The sequence below is a fragment of the Planococcus citri genome, chromosome 1, assembly GCF_950023065.1.
Source record: "Planococcus citri chromosome 1, ihPlaCitr1.1, whole genome shotgun sequence".
In the NCBI taxonomy this organism is placed as follows: Eukaryota; Metazoa; Arthropoda; class Insecta; order Hemiptera; family Pseudococcidae; genus Planococcus; species Planococcus citri.
The window spans coordinates 67705001-67723526 of NC_088677.1; the positions used below are offsets into that span (position 1 = coordinate 67705001).

At 35.5% G+C, this 18526-nt stretch overlaps 5 protein-coding genes and 1 long non-coding RNA gene across 6 annotated transcripts; 4 read left to right on the plus strand and 2 right to left on the minus strand.

The window, feature by feature from the left end:
• Positions 1-506: 506 nt before the first annotated feature.
• Positions 507-2668, plus strand: LOC135833482 (speckle-type POZ protein-like). Its single transcript, XM_065347343.1, has 2 exons — positions 507-848; positions 1099-2668. Exon 2 carries the CDS (start codon positions 1142-1144, stop codon positions 2222-2224), a length of 1083 nt encoding a protein of 360 aa, XP_065203415.1. The 5' UTR covers positions 507-848; positions 1099-1141; the 3' UTR covers positions 2225-2668.
• An 868-nt stretch (positions 2669-3536) lies between these two features.
• On the plus strand, positions 3537-5465 carry LOC135833483 (speckle-type POZ protein-like). The gene is made up of 2 exons (XM_065347344.1): positions 3537-3823; positions 4010-5465. Exon 2 carries the CDS (start codon positions 4062-4064, stop codon positions 5223-5225), a length of 1164 nt encoding a protein of 387 aa, XP_065203416.1. The 5' UTR covers positions 3537-3823; positions 4010-4061; the 3' UTR covers positions 5226-5465.
• A 1968-nt stretch (positions 5466-7433) lies between these two features.
• On the plus strand, positions 7434-9598 carry LOC135833484 (speckle-type POZ protein-like). The gene is made up of 2 exons (XM_065347346.1): positions 7434-7774; positions 8021-9598. Exon 2 carries the CDS (start codon positions 8075-8077, stop codon positions 9200-9202), a length of 1128 nt encoding a protein of 375 aa, XP_065203418.1. The 5' UTR covers positions 7434-7774; positions 8021-8074; the 3' UTR covers positions 9203-9598.
• Positions 9599-10363: 765 nt separating this feature from the next.
• Positions 10364-12208, plus strand: LOC135833485 (lipopolysaccharide-induced tumor necrosis factor-alpha factor homolog). Its single transcript, XM_065347347.1, has 3 exons — positions 10364-10495; positions 10588-10661; positions 11399-12208. Exon 3 carries the CDS (start codon positions 11400-11402, stop codon positions 11928-11930), a length of 531 nt encoding a protein of 176 aa, XP_065203419.1. The 5' UTR covers positions 10364-10495; positions 10588-10661; position 11399; the 3' UTR covers positions 11931-12208.
• Positions 12209-15569: 3361 nt separating this feature from the next.
• On the minus strand, positions 15570-15974 carry LOC135836111 (speckle-type POZ protein B-like). The gene has a single exon (XM_065350736.1). The coding sequence runs from the start codon at positions 15972-15974 to the stop codon at positions 15570-15572; it is 405 nt and encodes a 134-aa protein (XP_065206808.1).
• A 736-nt stretch (positions 15975-16710) lies between these two features.
• Positions 16711-18283, minus strand: LOC135842514 (uncharacterized). The gene is made up of 2 exons (XR_010558135.1): positions 18236-18283; positions 16711-17228 (listed from the first exon to the last, which is right to left on the minus strand). It is a non-coding gene; the product is annotated as an uncharacterized LOC135842514 (long non-coding RNA).
• Positions 18284-18526: the final 243 nt, after the last annotated feature.

Here is an 18526-nt window from a genome sequence, read left to right on the forward strand (position 1 = left end):
GGTTTTCTTTTCTAAAATAATAATAAAAAAAAAAAAACAGCCTCTGGCTAGACATGTGCGCCGTTAGGAAATTGCACGGCGGCGGCGTGAGGTCAATTTTTATTGGCGCGGCGGCGTTTTAACGGCGTGCGCCGAATTTCACGCCGGTCCTAGATTGATGGCGGCGCGGCGGCGTTTAGCCTAACAAACCCACAGTTTTGTCCGTAAAAAAGAGAAAATTTGATAGCGGAATTTTTTGAGGGCCCCACTTTCAACTTTGATCACTACTTAACCCAAAATCTAAAAACATAAAAGGAAATTCAATTGGAGAGAATTTAAAATTTTTAAAAAATTCAACATTAGTACCAAAATTTGGGGTTTTAAGGGCTCCAAGATCATTTTTAAAGACCATTCTCCGCGCCGTTTCACGCCGATAAGATATCGGCGCGTCAAAATTCGAATTATCGGCGGCGGCGCGCCGGCGTGAAATCGGCGGCGCACATGTCTAGCTCTGGCCCTCTGCGGTCGGATGACATTTAAGGACATGATGACGTCACCAACACATTTTGAGAAATCGTGCATCTCGTTATCAACAACAACATTCAATCAACCATTCCCATTTGGGACTTTTCTTTCAACAGTTTCAACTTCAAGCTCAAGCATTTTAAACAAATGCACTGACTGTACTTCCTTCAAAGTTCAAGTTGTTTCATTTTGCCCGAGAATTCGAGAAGTGTTCAGTTTCGTCTTCATTAACTGGTCAGGATTTTTCCGTACGAGTTTATGCATATTGTATAATTGTAAACGTAGTTTTGCGAATATTCATCCATTGTGATCGAAGAAGAAAATAAGCACGGATTGCCACAGCTGTAAGTATATTTCAGTTCAGTCATTCGCTAGTAGTACGTGTAAGATAATTATTTCTAGTAAATGTAATTCAGAATCAGAAGTTTCGATTCTTGCAGCATCCCCGTTCTCATTTCACAATCTAGGTACTTTCATATCGAGTGACCATAACACCGTATCGTATCAATTTTTCGGACGAACCCCTTCAATGTTTATTGAGAATTGTAAAATAGAACCAATCTTAAAACTTGATGGTATTGCGTCATGTTTCAGAAATCCATCTTCGAATAACGAATTGGTTTTGAATCGATCCAGCATGTCCAATAAAAGCTCGCACGTTCCTGTCACTGATAGCATATGCTTAACCAAATTGAATTATAGAAAATGTACGTATTTATGGGCCATTGAAAACTACTCATTTCATGATAAAAGGAAACTAGTTTTGAAATCGTTGCCCTTTTCGGCGCATGACGACAAATTCAAATGGCGTGTACATCTTAATCCCGTATACTATACCAGCTCCTACTATTACGTTGCATTATATTTGTATCCGTCGGAAGAATGTTCTGATTTCACTGAACACAGTCCAATCATGGGAACTTTGAAATTCGCCATAGTAGACGCCGAAAACAAGGAAAAGCACCCTCAAACTATAGAGTTCACGTTGACTTCTGGTACATCAAACACCTGCGCTGGATTTCCGCAATTCATTCTCACAAGTACCTTGTTTACTGCAGCAAACAAGTTGCTGCTGGAAGATAAGCTGTCAATATTTTGCGAAATATCGTACGTGAAAGAAACTGATATCGTGTATATTTCCAGTGAACCGTTCTCAAATTCGCTCGAACGTGAGCCAGCTTGCTTGGACGATATCGAGATGTTGTTTATGAATAAAGAGTTTAGCGACGTCACATTATCCGTTAAAAAAAAATCATTCCCAGCCCATAAGAGTATTTTAGTGGCTCGTTGTCCTGTTTTCAAAGCTATGTTGAGTCACGACATGAAAGAGAAACAATCCGATTGTATTGAACTTCAAGACATCAACTTACCGGTCTTCAAGGAGATGTTACGCTATATTTATACTGGAACAGTTCAAAACTTGAAGTGTTTGGCACCTGAATTGTTAGCTGCAGCTGATAAATACGATATTAGAAACTTGAAAGCTATTTGCGAGAAAGAGCTTTATGAGAAGCTTTCTCAGGATACTGCTGTGAATACGTTGATGTTGGCCGATATGTATCACGCTAAGAAGCTGAAAAATCAGGCTCTTTTGTACATCAAGATACATTCTTATACTTCGAATATACTATCGCAAGAAGTTCGAAAAACCATGGTTGAATCGTTTCCTCATCTGCTTTTAGAGATTATCGATACGTTTGGTAAACAGGGTCCAATGTGAAATGTGATCAATTGATGGTTGAAGTTATTGTTTTCGATTTATTCTTGTTGTTACCAGTAGGGTTGTTTAATTTGTTTATAAGTGGAGAACTGGAGATGTAAATAATATTTTTGGATCAGCTAGTAATATTTTCTTTTCTCGAGAAATTTAATCTACATTTGAATCGGATTAATTTTCTTTCGTCTGTCATTGAAATTTCCATTCGTCATACGTTACATACTCCCCTGCACTTCTCTGTATCTGTGCATGAGATTTTTTAATTGAATTACTTATTTGATTATTCCTAGATTATTCATATTTGTGTCTTAGATTTTATACCTACTTACTTATTTTATAATAGTTGAGCTTCAAAGCTTGCATTTATATATTTTTTATTTTGAAAGCTTCCTTTTTGTGATTTTCAACCTACTTCTTTTATACTCAATAAAATAAATTTATTCTGTTTTTATCTTCTTTTTTTTTACCTACTTCGAAGGGTATAAAAACATTTCTTTTTCATGCAAGAAGTTTTTTTTTAGTTCAAAATTTCAAAAATTATTTTAAATAATTTTTTTTGTTGAAAATTTTGATGTTTAAAAGAAGATAGGTACAAACTCCAACGTACTTGAGTAGTACGTACGAGCGCAAGGACAAACGCTTCATAGATAATTCGTAAGTACTTCGAGAAGAAAAACTCAAAATTTTCATTTGACCTAGTTCATTTCTGTGGTTTAAACGTCGTTCAGGAAGTTCAATTTTGAAAAAGAAAAACAAACTAACTCGAGTAAAACGAAATCTGAAAATTTCGAGAATTTATAATTCAAGAAGTGGATTTTACCTATCATTTTTTTTCACAAGAATCGATCAATTTTTTCTGCATTTGGCATTTTTAAAAGTTTGAGCAGATAATGTTCTCCAAATAGAAATTCAGAAATAGGTACGAGTATAAAAAATATTCAAGTTTGAGTGAGAAGCGATGGCAAAAAAGCTCTCGAAAATTCGTAGGTTAACTGTTTAAGTTCCAAAAAAGTTGGCAAATAAGTCTCTTTGCCGATTTATCAAGTGTATTTATCTTGCTAGTTTTACTGATTTGAGACAAAATTTTCCAATTTAGGTTACAATTTTTCAAACAACTACCTACATACTATAATTTGTGGTTTACCAACCGATATTGAAATTTTATATTTTTATTTGGAAATTTATCGCTAAACCAGGCCAGCTAGCTGCGGCCCTGTTTTCACTTTTCAATTACCGAAAATTTTCATTTATGCGATGATGCGAATCAATCACTCAATCAGGCAATCAGCAAAAATTTAGTTTTGAATTCCGACTTTCGGTGATAATGGAATCCTGAAATGGAACCATCGAACTAGTCAAACAAGGCCACGACGACGGAGTGACGGAGAGCGGGAGAGAGTCAATTTTCTTCAGTGATTCCTAAAATCTCGCGGATAGCTTCGATTGTGCTGGAACGACGCAACAAAAATTACCATTTCATGGGGCAGGTACATGAATTGTAAGGAGAGAAAATAAATAAAGCGAAGCAAGGATAAATCACGTGTTTCAGTTTCGTTGATGACCGCACTGACCGCAGGTATCATTCATCAAGTCATTAGTCAAGTGAGTAAAACAACTATAAATTGTTTTTAATTTAAGTATTTTCCGGGCACAGCATCCATTAATCATTTCACATGAATATGATACTACATGCCAACCTTACCTGCAGATCTTGTGTTGAAATCGTTCAACTTGTGTAAACAAATATAGAAACAAGTTGATGATGAATATATACGTTTTGTGTTTCAGAAATCAGATTGATCTTCAATTCATTTTCGAATTTATTTCGAATCGATTCATCATGTCCGAGAAAACTATGTGCCTTCCTGTAACTGATAACGTATGCTTAACCAAAGTGAATCCCAGAAAAACAACGTATTTGTGGGCAGTTGAGAATTTCAGCTCGATTCATGATAGCAGGAGGGAAGTCTTGAAATCTTCACCGTTCGCGGCTGATGACGATTACGAATTCAAGTGGTGCTTACATCTTGACCCTTATCACGAAGTAATAAATGATGGTTACGGCACCGACTCCTCACAAGACAGTGACGACAGTAGTTGCAGGTATCGCAAACAAACCGTTTACGTTTTATTGCAAGCACACCCTGCAGACGAATGTTCTGATTTCATGAAACACAGTCCAGTTACGGGAACTTTGAAATTCGCTATTCTGAACGCCGTAAACAAACAGTCATACTCTCAAAACATGAAGTTTTCTATGGCAATGAAAAGCTGTACTAAAGCTTGCTCGTACACCCCTGCTGGATTTAGTAAGTTCATCAAGCGAAGCGATTTGCTTAAAGATAGCGACTTATTGTCGCAAGATAAGCTGACAATTTATTGCGAAATATCTTACGTGAAAAAAACAGACGTCGTGAATATTTCCGGCAAACAGTATTCGAATTTGCTCGAAGAACAAGAGCCGGCTGCCTTGGACGATATTGGAAGGTTGTTCATGAATGAAGACTTCAGTGACGTGAGATTATCCGTTGAAAATAAAATATACCCAGCTCATAAAATCGTTCTCATCGCTCGCAGCCCAGTCTTCGGAGCCATGTTCAGTTATGATACGAAAGAGAAACAATCCAATTGCATTGAACTTCAAGACATTACCTTCGCAGCTTTCAGAGAGATGTTACGATACATGTATACCGGAAAAGTCCAAAATTTGAAGGAATTGGCTCCGGAATTGTTGGCAGCAGCTGATAAATACGATCTTAAAAACTTGAAAATTATTTGCGAGAAAGAGCTTTATGAAACACTGTCTCAGAGTACTGCTGTGGCTACGGTGATGTTGGCCGATATGTATCACGCCGAGAATTTGAAAAAACAGGCCCTTCTGTATATGCGAATGTATTCGTATACTTTGAATATGATGTCAGAAAAGAATCGAAATGCGTTGAAATCGTTCCCTAATCTTTTATTGGAAATAATCGATATGTTTGGTGAAAAGAATGTTTCGTGAAATGACGATAATAATTTTAAATCATTGACTACATTGAGTAGAATATATTTTTCGAGAAATTCAGACTATGTACTCTTGAATTTAATTATTAATTTCCTAATCCTATTGTCTATCATGTCTATTTTACATTTTTTTAATTTGTTGAGCTTCAAGCTTGCATTTATTTTCCATTTTAAAGGTTTCTTTTTGTGATTTTCAACCTACTGTACTCAATTAGGTACCTACTAAATAAATTTATTCTCTTTTTCATTCTTTGTTTTTTTTTCGAGAAAAAAAAACAACAGGTTGAAAGTTGAAACTATGATGATGAATTGAATTTAATTAATCAAGTAAAAAAAAATCAAACGAGAATGAGATGTGAATAATGCACAGATTGCACTTTGAACACGAATCAGCAATTCAGCAAATTCGTTTCGTTTATTCTTTTTGGTATCGGAGAGTTGATAATTTTCTACGACGAGTTATTCTTAAACTTAGTGTTTCAATGGTGTGGCGTGGCAAAGTCATTGACGCTGAAAGAAAAGTAAGATAAAATTTTCGTACCATGAGAAATAAGTACTCCATGGTATCCCGAAATTTGTTTTGAAATTCGAAATGTGTAAATCAGACTAAATCTGATAAGCATTATGATTGATGAACAATGTGAACATTCAGCATGCATTGATCATAATCAATTTGTTTTTTAAAAATGATTATTACAGCTAGGAAAAAAACATATTGTTTTTTTTATTGAACTTCATAATTAAAACCCTAGACATTTGTCTTGAAATATCAACAAAATGTTTAAACCAAAAAAACACTTCTCAGCCCTTACGGAAAAAAAATAGTACTTTCTGAGTAGTAGTTTTTTAACGGAGTAAAAACTACTACTTTTTAAGACCTTCATGGAGAAATATTAGTAGTTTTACGTAAAAAGTACTACTTTTGTCTAAAAACTAGTTAAAATTACTACTTCGAAACTACTACTTACGAAGTTGTAATTTGAACTAGTTTTTAGACAAAAGTAGTAGTTTTTATGTAAAACTACTAATATTTCTCCATGAAGGTCTTAAAAAGTAGTAGTTTTTACTCCGTTAAAAAACTACTACTCAGAAAGTACTATTTTTTTTCCGTGAGGGAGGTGTTAAAACAATAATATGTATTGTTTTTTTAATTTATGAAACAAATTTTTGAATTTTTGTGCCCGCTCACTCAGGCCTGTTTGCTTTTCTTTTTCAAAATTGAAATTTTTAGAAACCCATCATTCAAATTCTAAAATTTTGTCCTCAAAGAAATAGATTCCTCACAACAAAAACAGTGTTTTTTACCTCCTGAAATACAAATTTGCGTATGTTTTTGCGTTCGCTTTGCCTGGGTAAATTTTATTTTATTTTTTCCAAACTAACGATTTCATATTACGTATTTGAAGCTAGGTACCTAGACCTACTAAAAGTTCAATCAATTAGCAACATTGCATTGCAATAGAACTTATCATCTCTTATTTCACTTTGAAGACTCGTACATAGGTAATATTATCCGGCAAAATTGGCAATTGGTGTTTTTTCATGTCGTTGGGAAAATTTTTGGTCGCCTCCCTCCCCGCTTTCGCTTTCGTCTTGTTTAGTGTTTGTTTCGGGATCGAATTTCGAATTACAAGCACTTAGGTACTTAATGTCGCGTGATTTATTCCTTGTGTTTGTATTTATCCTCACATAATTTTTTTAATATTTCATCTAAGGCTTATTTTTTTAAAAAATTTGTTATGAGAAAAACTATTCATTAACCTAAGGTCCAAGGTGAAATAAAACAAAAAATTTTGATTGCCGTTTTCTTTAAAAAAATTACTTGAATTGTAAATTTAAATCTTGAGATGTTTGATGAAGAAGTGAAAAATGAATATTGTATTAGGAAAGCAAAAATTGAAAAAATTAAATGTTATAATTAACTTTGAATTTTTGACTCGAGCTCGTCCGCTTTTGAATCAATATTTTGTAGATATTAAACGCTTTTTTGTTTTTCAGTATTTTCTTGCATTTGAAATTAGAAGTTTCCAGAAACTATCCCCATAAATTTCCAGAAACTTTCCGCGGAAAATATCCTATCATATTTTTTTATATGGATCGAAAGCATTCATGGAAGAATCGCTCAGCTTCCCTAGCTTCACCCCTTCACCTTTTTCGTGCATGTGTGTGTACAAGTAGTAGTGTGTAAGTATTTAACAAGTTTATGAATTTCCTCACCAGGTGGTGTACGATGTTTGGGTGAGTGTTGAGTGTTGCAGCCCGAACCCGAATCGGCGAATCAAGCGAATCCGGTTCATTTGTTTGACGTTTGAGTTTTCAGTTTCACATAGTTTTCACTTTTCTACATGAAGTTTGAATTGTCACGAATTGTTGTGGTGCTTTATTTTATTTTTACAGATCTGACCTTTGTAGTTTGTCATAGGTAATAATAGTTTAGTTCGATTTTACGATACTTCATCATCATCATCATCATCATCAGTGAAGGTGAAAGCGAAAATAGAGCAAAGTGCCATAGTGCATACTTACATCTCGTGTTTCTTTGTAATCGTAAGTATCATTCATTAACTCGAACTGTAATTAGAAGAGAAAAATCATCACTTTTAGTTTGTGATAGTGCGGAATTGATTTCCCGAGCATCTATTGATCATTTCACGTGATGCTGTGTAAAACCATACCCGATCTAGATACGTAGATACTTATATGATCGACACCTGAAATCTGTTCACTTTCATAGAATAGGAAAATAAAAATGAAAACAAGGTTTAAACTTGATGAATGCGTTTTGTTTTTCAGGAATCACCGATCTTCATTCCATTCTCGACGTAGGTAGTTTCAAATCGATCTAACATGCCCAATCATAGTACACGTCTTCCCGTTACTGATGAAGTATGCTTAACCGATGTGAATATTAGAAAAACAACGTATCTATGGACAATTAAGAATTTCTCATCGGTCCATCAGAAAAGGAAAGAAATCTTGAAATCCTCACCGTTCTCGGCGGATAACGATGAATTCAAATGGCGTTTACATCTTAATCCGTATGTCATGGGTTCTGCGTATGATCCTAATGTCGGTTATTCGGTCCAATCACAATGTATTTCGTTGTATGCACATGCCGCAGATGAACTTTCAGATTTTACAAAACACTGTCCCATCACAGGAAATGTGAAATTTTCCATAATGAACTCTGAAAACAAGGAAACAAACGCTCAAAGCGTGGACTTTTCTGTAAACCAGACAGCCAGTAATAAAGTCTACACCGCTGTTGGATTTCAACAGTTCGTCAAAGAGAGTACGTTGGTTGCAGACAGGGACAAGTTATTGCCGCAGGATAAATTGACAATATTATGCGAAATATCTTACGTGAAAAAAACAGATATCGTATGTATTTCTGGTAAACAGTCATCAGATTCGCGTGAAAAACAAGAGCCAGCTACCTTGGACGGTATTGAAACGTTGTTTATGAGTAAAGATTTCAGTGATGTGACGCTATCCGTTGATAAAAAAGTATACCCTGCACATAAAAGCATTCTCGTCGCTCGCAGCCCAGTTTTCAAAGCTATGTTCAGTCACGAAATGAAAGAGAAACAGTCCAACTGTATCGAACTTCAAGACATCACCTTTCCAGCTTTCAGGGAGATGTTGCGGTACATTTATACGGGAAAAGTTCAGAACTTGTCGATCCTGGCCGCTGATTTGTTAGCTGCGGCTAACAAATATGATCTGAAAAACCTGAAAGCTATTTGCGAGAATGAGCTGTGTGAAAAACTATCTCAAAGTACTGCTGTGAGTACGTTGATGTTGGCCGATATGCATCACGCCGAAAATTTGAAAAAACAGGCTCTTCTGTACATGAAAATGTATTCGTATACTTTAAGTATGCTGTCGGAAGAAGATCGCAATACGTTGATGAAATCTTATCCTCATCTTCTATTGGAAATAATCGATACGTTTGGTGAAAAGAATAAGACTTGAATTGTCAGCTGGTGGTCTATGTTTCTGTTTTTGGGTTCATCCTCGTGTCATGTTTATTCGTATTTTTATACAAAAGTTATATTTGATAATCGAGTAGGTAGGCATTTGTTTTTCGAGCAATTTAAATTAGGTTCGGATTGAATTATTATTAACGAATTGTCTATCATTAAGTCAACATATCCATGCATTTATCTATTTTTTATCCATACTATACTCCCATGCACTTTTATCTGTGCTTATAAGATTAATTTCTGATATTCATATTTTGTTTCGTAAATTTTTTTAATTTTAGTTGGACTTGCATTTATACCTACTTATGTTTTATTTTCTATTTTGAAGATTTTTTCTCATGATTTTCTAAAACGTACTCACTTTAATAAAACATGGTATTTTGCATTCTCGCTTTCTTTTTTTTATCCAGCCAAAAAGCTGAAACAATTATTCAAAGAATTTATTACGAAAGTAGGTAGAGGTACTGCTAATTCTGAATCAAAAGCGCCTGTGTTTCAAGTTTCGTTCTATAGTAGGTTTTACTGAATCGATTATCATGATTTAATCGCTAAAAAAATTCTTGTGACTGATCGGATTCGATTATTTTTATACAAATTTGAAAATTGACACGAAATTAGGATACTTACACTATTCGTTCAGTAATTATAATACCTAAAACTTTGCGAAGAATAAAATTACAAATCATCTTCGAAATTAGGTTAGGATCACGGTTGACCAATAGCAGACGAATCAAGTCAATGTAAATTCTTCAACACCAACATAACATCGAAGTAGACGTTTAATTTCGAGAGTTAATTTCAGAACAAAATTGTACTTTACAATGACCTTTTAATGAATTCGTTAACGGTAGGTAATCAAAGTTCGTAATGATCCGTTCATGTCTCGATCCTTTCTTTGCTTCGAATCAATACAATGATGCTTTTATTCACTAGGTTTTCCAACTTGCTGCGTTGAAATTTATTACGAGACAGAAAAGAATGAAGGCAGAACATCAAGCGGTAGGCACTAGGCAGACGCAGAAGTAGGTATATTCGAAAAATTTATACCACGCAAGTACATAGCATGGCGCCTTACGGCATTAACAAACTACTCGTAGCAACGCACCAACTAACGTCAGCTGTATTGTACGAATATCGCAATTTGTTGCAGATATATGGAGAGGGAAACTAACCGTCGTTTCGAAGCATCTACGAATTCCTACATAACACCGCTTTCTGCGCTTTCTGCTTCACATTCAAGGTTTCGAGTTGAACATTTTACGTCGTGAATAACAGCTGACTTGTAAGAAGTAAAATTAGTTATCACTTCAGTTATACATATTATAATAACTTCACTTGTTGTTCGATTTAATTGTTCGCGATTACTATCTACAGTGTGACGAGAAGTATTGAATTTCGAGCGCGAGGTTCCCTGTTATGTGAATTTATTTCCTGAAACAATAAATCGAGTAAGTACTATTTGGAATATATGACATTTATTTGTGTATTTGTGGTACTCTCACTTTTCATATTGCATACCTAGGTACAGTTCGAGTATAAGGTATTGAAAAAGATTTGCGTCGTGAAAAAATCTGCTACGGTGGCCAGCTTGTTGCCAGCCACCGGCGTAAATTTTGGCGCCGGTGGTATCAACGTAGACGTCTTTATTCTGGTTTTTTGCGTTGGGTGTTTGTAACATTACGTCAGCATACGCCGCCGAAATAAAAGCGGTGGCGGTATCGGTGAAATTTCCAGACAGCTTGTACCGTACCTATCTGTTCTCTTCGAGTAGATTTATTCGGTTGAATGTACGCTGAATTTTTATTTAAAAAATTATCTTCGTAAAAATTATTAGACCATCTGCGACAATTGGCGTGATATAGATAAGCCTAACCTAACCTATAGTGAATAATATGTACATTATAGTGTAGGAGGAAGTGAACAAATTTATTTATACGTACGGGTACTGCTCTACAGTGTGCCTCATGTGTGATAAAAAATCAATTTCGTTTGTTCGGTTGTTATCATAAGAGGTTATGATTCATAGAGTTAATTTGATTGAGTTTGGAATTTTTGTGAAAATTATCTATCTCATTACATCTAGACGCAAGTACTGATCCGACATTTCAAAACGAGGGAACATCTTACCACTGTTGAAACTGTATTACGAGTTTGTCTGATTACTGATTTAATTTTTTCTGCGCAGGATGTCAAAAACAATCCCAGATCAGCCACTACCTCAATCGTACCCTCCGCCAGGACCTCCTCAACCGTACCCTCCACCAGGACCGCAACTATACCCTCCATCAGGACCTCAACCTCAACCGTACCCTCCATCAGGTCCTCAACCGTATCCTCAGCCAGGATTCAACATCCCTCCGCCTCAATACGATAATATCCAGCACAACTATCCACCTACCGCTCCACCGCCTCAGTACGATAATATTCAGCATCAGCACCATCAGCAACAACCAGTGAATGTGATAATTGAGCCTATTTCGTTCGGCGAAACTCCAGTTCGTATGGTTTGTACGAATTGTCAAAGAGATATTGTAACCACCGTCACAGACGAATACTCGTTGTCTCAGCATATAGCGTGTTTGGTTATTTTTATATTTACCGCTGGTATCTGTACGTGTTATTCGTGTGTTCCGTATTGTATACCATCTTTGTACGATGCTCGTCACCAGTGTCCTAATTGTAAAACACATTTAGGTACCTATAAACGTTGTGCTTGAGCAGTATAGGTATTAAATCGTTCCCGCGAAATTGAGTCGTAAAAACAGGACCATATAATATATAAAATATAATTCTAAACGGTTCGACTGAACCACCTTCAGCGGCGCTATACTTATCAATAATAAAAAAAAATACCTATTCCCATGCACGTAAATTTATAACCATTCAGTATAAGTATACTTATATATAAGGGCTTTTATATCGAATTGTAATTTTGTAATTTCTTTTGTAATTTTTTTTTTAAATACGAAAAAAATTCAATACAACGACGTTTGCATTTGTGTTTCCTATTTTATTTCGTACACTATACATATATTATTTTGCGTGCGCCTACAATACTCTGGACATTTATCGAATATCACACGAATAAATAACGAGGTCAGCTTATCAAGCACTTGGTAGAAGTGAAGGTGGAAGTACATTTGACATTTGAACCACACCCCAAATCAGCACGTTTCTAAAAAAAGAAATGCAACGTGCAAAATAACATTTTAACTAGTACGTAGCCCTACTAATTATAATCAACACCAGTATTTTAATTTGTTGCAGATAATGGAGAGGGGACTTAAGCGTATTAAAATAGCAACGATTTTCAACATCGTTTTCTGCATAATTTGAATCCGAGTTTCGCTATTTTAACGCTGCGAATGTGAATCGAGATTATAAATTAATTGCCTATATCACTAGAGCAAATATTAAAAAAAAATAATTGAACTCGTGGCAGGGTTTAATTTGTTCGTAATTGCTCGACTTATATGTTCGTATGACTAAGAGCAATACGAGTATTAACGAGTAGTTTTTTCTGAAGCCTATACTTACTGTGAAACAAAATCACTAAAATAGGCACCTAATGGGTACCTACTGATAAAATGAACTAAAAAGAAAAACACTCAAAATGCTTTTTTGAATGACACAAACCAAAACACATTTTATTCTGAGCATTGAGATAATTTAGCGCAAGGGTAATTTTAGTGATAACGTCGAGTTGTTGAAAAAAAATTAATTATTTTATGGATCTTTCTCTGATTTTCCAAGATACTTTAATCAAAGTTAAGCTAGACGCTCGTATCATCTAAAAAGTATAGCCTATAGGCTATAAATAACAATGAATCTTTAACCTCAGAATGTTTTGAAGAGTTGATGACTGCAAATTTGATTGAGGAGTCATTCCACGTCAATTCGACCAAAAAAGTGCGATTTTAAAAGTCATGTCTTTCGATTTCTCTCAATTTTTTTTTTTTACAATATCTACCCACCCAGTAAATAGGAAACCCGCAATCAGTTTGGTCCCAGCCACCTCAGAAGGCGGATGGGGGGGGGGCGAGGTACTCAACTTCAGCCAGCGCATTCCTCCAAAACTGTGATACTTTGATCAAAACTGTTTTCACAGTTCGAAAGGGTATTGAATTTTAAACTGTTTAAGCATTTTGAAATTTTCAAAATTTGAAAGTTGAACTTTCAAATTGAAAGTTGAAATTTCAAATTGAAAGTTGAAATTTCAAAATAGCGCTGTAAGTGAGAGCTACCATTTAAAATTCTGCAAAAATTTCCATAGATGCACCTTTTTATGCTTTTTCGAAATATTCAAGTTTTGAGATGGGATCTCTTAATGGAAGGGGAGCACCCCCACCCCCAATTTTGGGCAAAACTTTCAAAAAAAATCTGGGGCATGTGATATATCGAATTGTATGTTTTTGGTAACGCTGAACACGAATATGACGTTAGATTTTCGATTGGGCCCCATCCACGGCCCCCAGCACCTCCCAAAAGGGGGAAAAGTTCAAAATAGGTTTTTTTCTCGTGCGACACATCAAATGGTATGTTTTTGGTGACGCTAAATACGAATAAGACGTCAGCTTTTTGATTGGACCCATCCACAGCTTCCAGCACCTCCCCAAGGGGGGGTAACCTAAAAAAAATGGTTTCAATCGAGTGACACATGAAATAGTATGTTTTCGATATCGTATGAACACGAATATAGCCTTAGTTTTTCAAATTGACTTCACCCATGGCTCCGAGAACCTCCCCCAATTGGTAAAGGTCCAAACAATTTGTAGGAGGCCGTGGATGGGGCCCAATCAAAAATCTAACGTCATATTCGTGTTCAGCGTTACCAAAAACATACAATTCGATACATCACATGCCCCAGATTTTTTTTTGAAAGTTTTACCCCAAAATTGGGGGTTGGGTGCTCCTCTTCCATTAAGAGATCCCATCTCAAAACTTGAATATTTCGAAAAAGCATCAAAAGGTGCATCTATGGAAATTTTTTCAGAATTTTAAATGGTAGTTCCCACTTATAGCGCCATTTTGAAATTTGAACTTTGAATTTGAAAGTTCAACTTTCAAATTTTGAAAATTTCAAAATGCTTAAAAAGTTCAAAATTTAATACTCTTTTTAACTGTGAAATCAGTTTTGATCAAAGTATCATGGTTTTGGAGAAATACGCTGCTGAAGTTGAATACCTCGAGACAATGTGAAAAACTGAAAATAATGGAAGACCCCCCCCCCCCCCTCACCACCTTCTGAGGTGGCTGGCACCAAATTGATTGTGGGTTTCTTACTTACTGGGTGGGTACTGGGTAGATATTGTGAAAAAAATTTGAGAGAAATCGAAAGACATGACTCAAAAACGTTGGTCGAATTGACATGGAATGACCCTGAGGTCGTTTGCACCAAATTTCAATGTTACCCAGAGCATTGGAGAACAAAAACAGGCCCTCGGTAATTGTTATTTGTCCCCTTACGAGGTACCAAAAATAAAAAACGACTCATGAAAAAGTTATTAAATTCAAAATGTGTGCATAACTGCATATTTAAAAACTGAAGTATTGTATGATCAACATTTCATTATTATTTCTGGAACAAGAAAGTGAGCAAAAAAAACTAAAAAAAAAATATGATTAGGTACTTGCAAGATGCAACGCATGTCCCATAATCAAAATTGTGATAAATTTTTTCAACAATGTTACCAAGATGAAAAAAAAATAGATCTACGTAACTTGAAAAAAAAACTCAAAAAATAAGTTTTTATCAAAAAAAAGTTTAAGACACATCGTTTGTAATAATTCATTGTTTTAAACGTGTTTAAACACTGTTTTGTTTTGTAAGTACCTAAAACCTTGGCAAAGAGCTGATTTTTTTGAATGAGTTCTGCTGAAATGATATTCGATGAAAATTTTGCGCACCTACATATGAGGAAAAAGGGAAGTGTATAGGTATTCTTGATTTACCTCCCCTTACTGATGCTCGTCACTGATATCTAATTTATTCTAATTATGGGTACTTATACTTGGACTTGGACTTACCTAAGTTGGAAGCAAAAAAGTGGTATTACGAGAAATTGAATTCATAATACTATTATGCAAATTGCAAAATAAATGAAAGAAACACGTTACGAATCGATTTTAATGCTGCACAAGAGTAAACTTAGTAGCTAACACTAACAAATTAAAACATAAAAAATTGTGCATGTAATCACAAGCTCTTAAATTATATATAAACATACGAATAAAAATCAGCAAATAAAGTAAAACGATAAATGCTTTCACAAAAGAAATGATGTCCCCTAAAAATTAAAAAACATGTAAGTAGGTAAAATTCTTGAAACAGAACATGCCTACTTATGGGAAGTTTTTCACTTGTCAAGAAGTACAGTAAGCATCTCCGCCATCAAATCAGGATGAAACGAGGTAAGAACGTTCCAAATTTCAGAGCCCTTCACATCCGCCGAACGTGCATGCAACTTGATGAATTCGAGAGCTTCCGTCTTCAACCAAACTGCATCATGAGTATGAGCCAGTATCAAAATCTTGATCGCGTTATCCTTAGATAATTGCTCCGCCAACATTTTTTCACACAAAACCATTAGTTGTTTCAAGTCGTACTTATTCGCTTCGGGCAGTATTTCGTAAACCAATTTCTCCAAATTTTTCACCTTTCCGCAATAAATATAACGTAATATCTCTTCGAAAACGTCTTGACCGATGTCTGAAATCTTAACAACGTTGGTCGCATTCTCTTCCATATCGTTTCGGAACATGGCATCAAACACTGGACTACGAGCAGCTAAAATACCCTTATAAACGTGATATTCTCGATTTTTAACCTGTATGGTTACGTCACTGAAATTTTTGTCAGCGAATAAACGTTCAAAGTCGTTAGAGAGACCGAAATCAAGAATTTCACGCGATTTATTCTCTTTTTCAACTATGCAATAGGAGATTTTGCAAAAAATAGTCAGTTTATCTTCAACAACCCAGTTCGCTGCATTACTTCTCTCAATATAATCATGAAAACCTACGTACGTCTGAGACTGCACATAACCGTTATTTCGGATTTCGAATTTCCTCTTCTTTGTGCCAAATTTACTGTTGGACTTCATAACAGAACATTCCACTTCCCCTAATACAGCATCGCAGTCGTGATGAGAATCTTTAACCCTTAAATGCCACAAGGTGGTGAATTTCACCACACCAGTTTTTTCGATGCGTTCCGCTGGCAGGAAAGAGTGCTCGGGTGGGAACGACTATTGGTACATGTGTGTGTATGTCTTGCGCTTCAATTCCGCTGTTGAGCATATTGCATACTTTTTTATTTTAAGGGGCAGAAATTTTTTAAAACGAGTGAAATAATAATTATTTTTGAATTTTTTGCCCCTTAAATGAGAAAAATAGGCAAGTTGTTGTACATAAATTAGTAGAGCATGGATACATAAATATTTAACAGGCGGTAGTTTCATTCCAGTCGCTGTCGATTGGCTACAAAAAACTATCAAAAAATATGAAAAAATTTTATTTTTTTTTCAAAAAATTGTGCCCCTTAAAATATGAAAGTAGGCAATGTGTCAAACATGCCAAATGAAAGGCTGAACATTTACGCACATGTATCAGGTAGCCATGATATCAAGTCTCTCGTCAGTCCAGTGCAAGAAAATCTTGAAAAAAATATAAGTGTGGCATTTAAGGGTTAACGTAAAGACATAAAAAAAGTGACATCAATTCATCGTGCCTGGGGTCGTTGCTGTTCTTGCAGTCTGTTAATTCCAAAGCATACTTGAAATCTCCATCGATAGAAGAAAACATTGAAGAAGAATATTCTACGTAGGTGTCCGTAAACCTGTAACTGTCACTGTTGATACTCCACGTGGAATCGCACTTCTTCAATAATTTACGGTACTCGTTGCAATTATTCTCAGCAGGACGAGAGCTTTTGCTGTCACCGGTGTTATCTGCCATTTTTACTTGAGAGCTAGCTGAAGCCTTTTTTTTAGGCATTTCAAAACTGAATCGCTGAACTGAAAGCAGAACCACAAAACACTGCTGTAAAAGATAACATTCGTAATAGGTATCTATAGAAACGTAGTTGTAACTTGTATGTTGTAACTAACAAGGGAACGGTCAGAAGTGTAACCCGCCGATCGGGATGAAACTGCGCCTGTGTGTTGGTGAGTATGCAACTACCAACGCGCTGTATACCTTTTGTCTGAAACACGTTTCCTTCTGCTAGCGGATTTGAAACAAATTATTTTTCAGACTGTTCTTTGGCGGGTCACTTGATTTTTTCCACGGCGCTGTCGTGGGAAAATTCTTACTGACCCCCGACTGATGAAGTGGAATTTTTCTATGGCACTGTCGTATTAAAATTCTCCCTAATGCGCAATCGTTGATTGAAAATTGTCCATCCAGGCTAGTTTTTTTCATTTTAAATAAAATTGGTTCAAGAATTGAGATACAAAATTTTTTTTGAAGCTTATAAGTGAATTATTTAATTAACAATCAACGCAAAATTCAGTTCAGGCATTTAAAATTTGTTTTCAGAAAGTTGGAGCGCAAAATGATGAAATATTAGGAAAAAGCGATCGACATTGATTGAAAACTAGTTTACTTAGGGATTATATTGAAAAAAAGAAAACTCGTCTGCATATAAAAATTTTACCCACCGAGCAGGGGGTTAGTAAGAATTTTCCCACGACAGCGCCGTGGAAAAAATCAAGTGACCCGCCAAAGAACAGTCTGAAAAATAATTTGTTTCAAACCGCTAGGAGAAGGAAACGTGTTTCAGACAAAAGGTATACAGCGCGTTGGTAGTTGCATACCCACCAACACACAGGCGCAGTTTCATCCCAACCGGCGTGTTACACTTCTGACCGTTCCCTTGTAAATATGTATTTCGTAAGTATATCTAAGTACTTGAGATGCATTTCAAAAGTTTACCATATCATGAGGTCGTTGATCATTGAAAATACATAATAAGTTACCTGCGCTATCAATCACCTAAGTATAATAAGGTATGTACGCTTACCTTTGAGTTTGAACGAGATCGCAAAGTATGTAATAATTCCTTATTTATCTATTAAATAAAGCGCCAGCCCAAAAAATACCCGAAAAATAAACGAAAAATACGTGAAAAATCAAAAAAAAATTATTTAGCCCGTTCTATGGCACCTAGAAAGCTAATTTTTTTTTTAATCGAAACCTTAACGTTTCTACAATAAGAAAAAAATGATCAGACCAACAAATTTTGATGTTAAAGGGCCCAAATTTCGAGTTGAAATGGGCTGTTTTTGCCGTTTTTTCGATTATTCTGCAATAT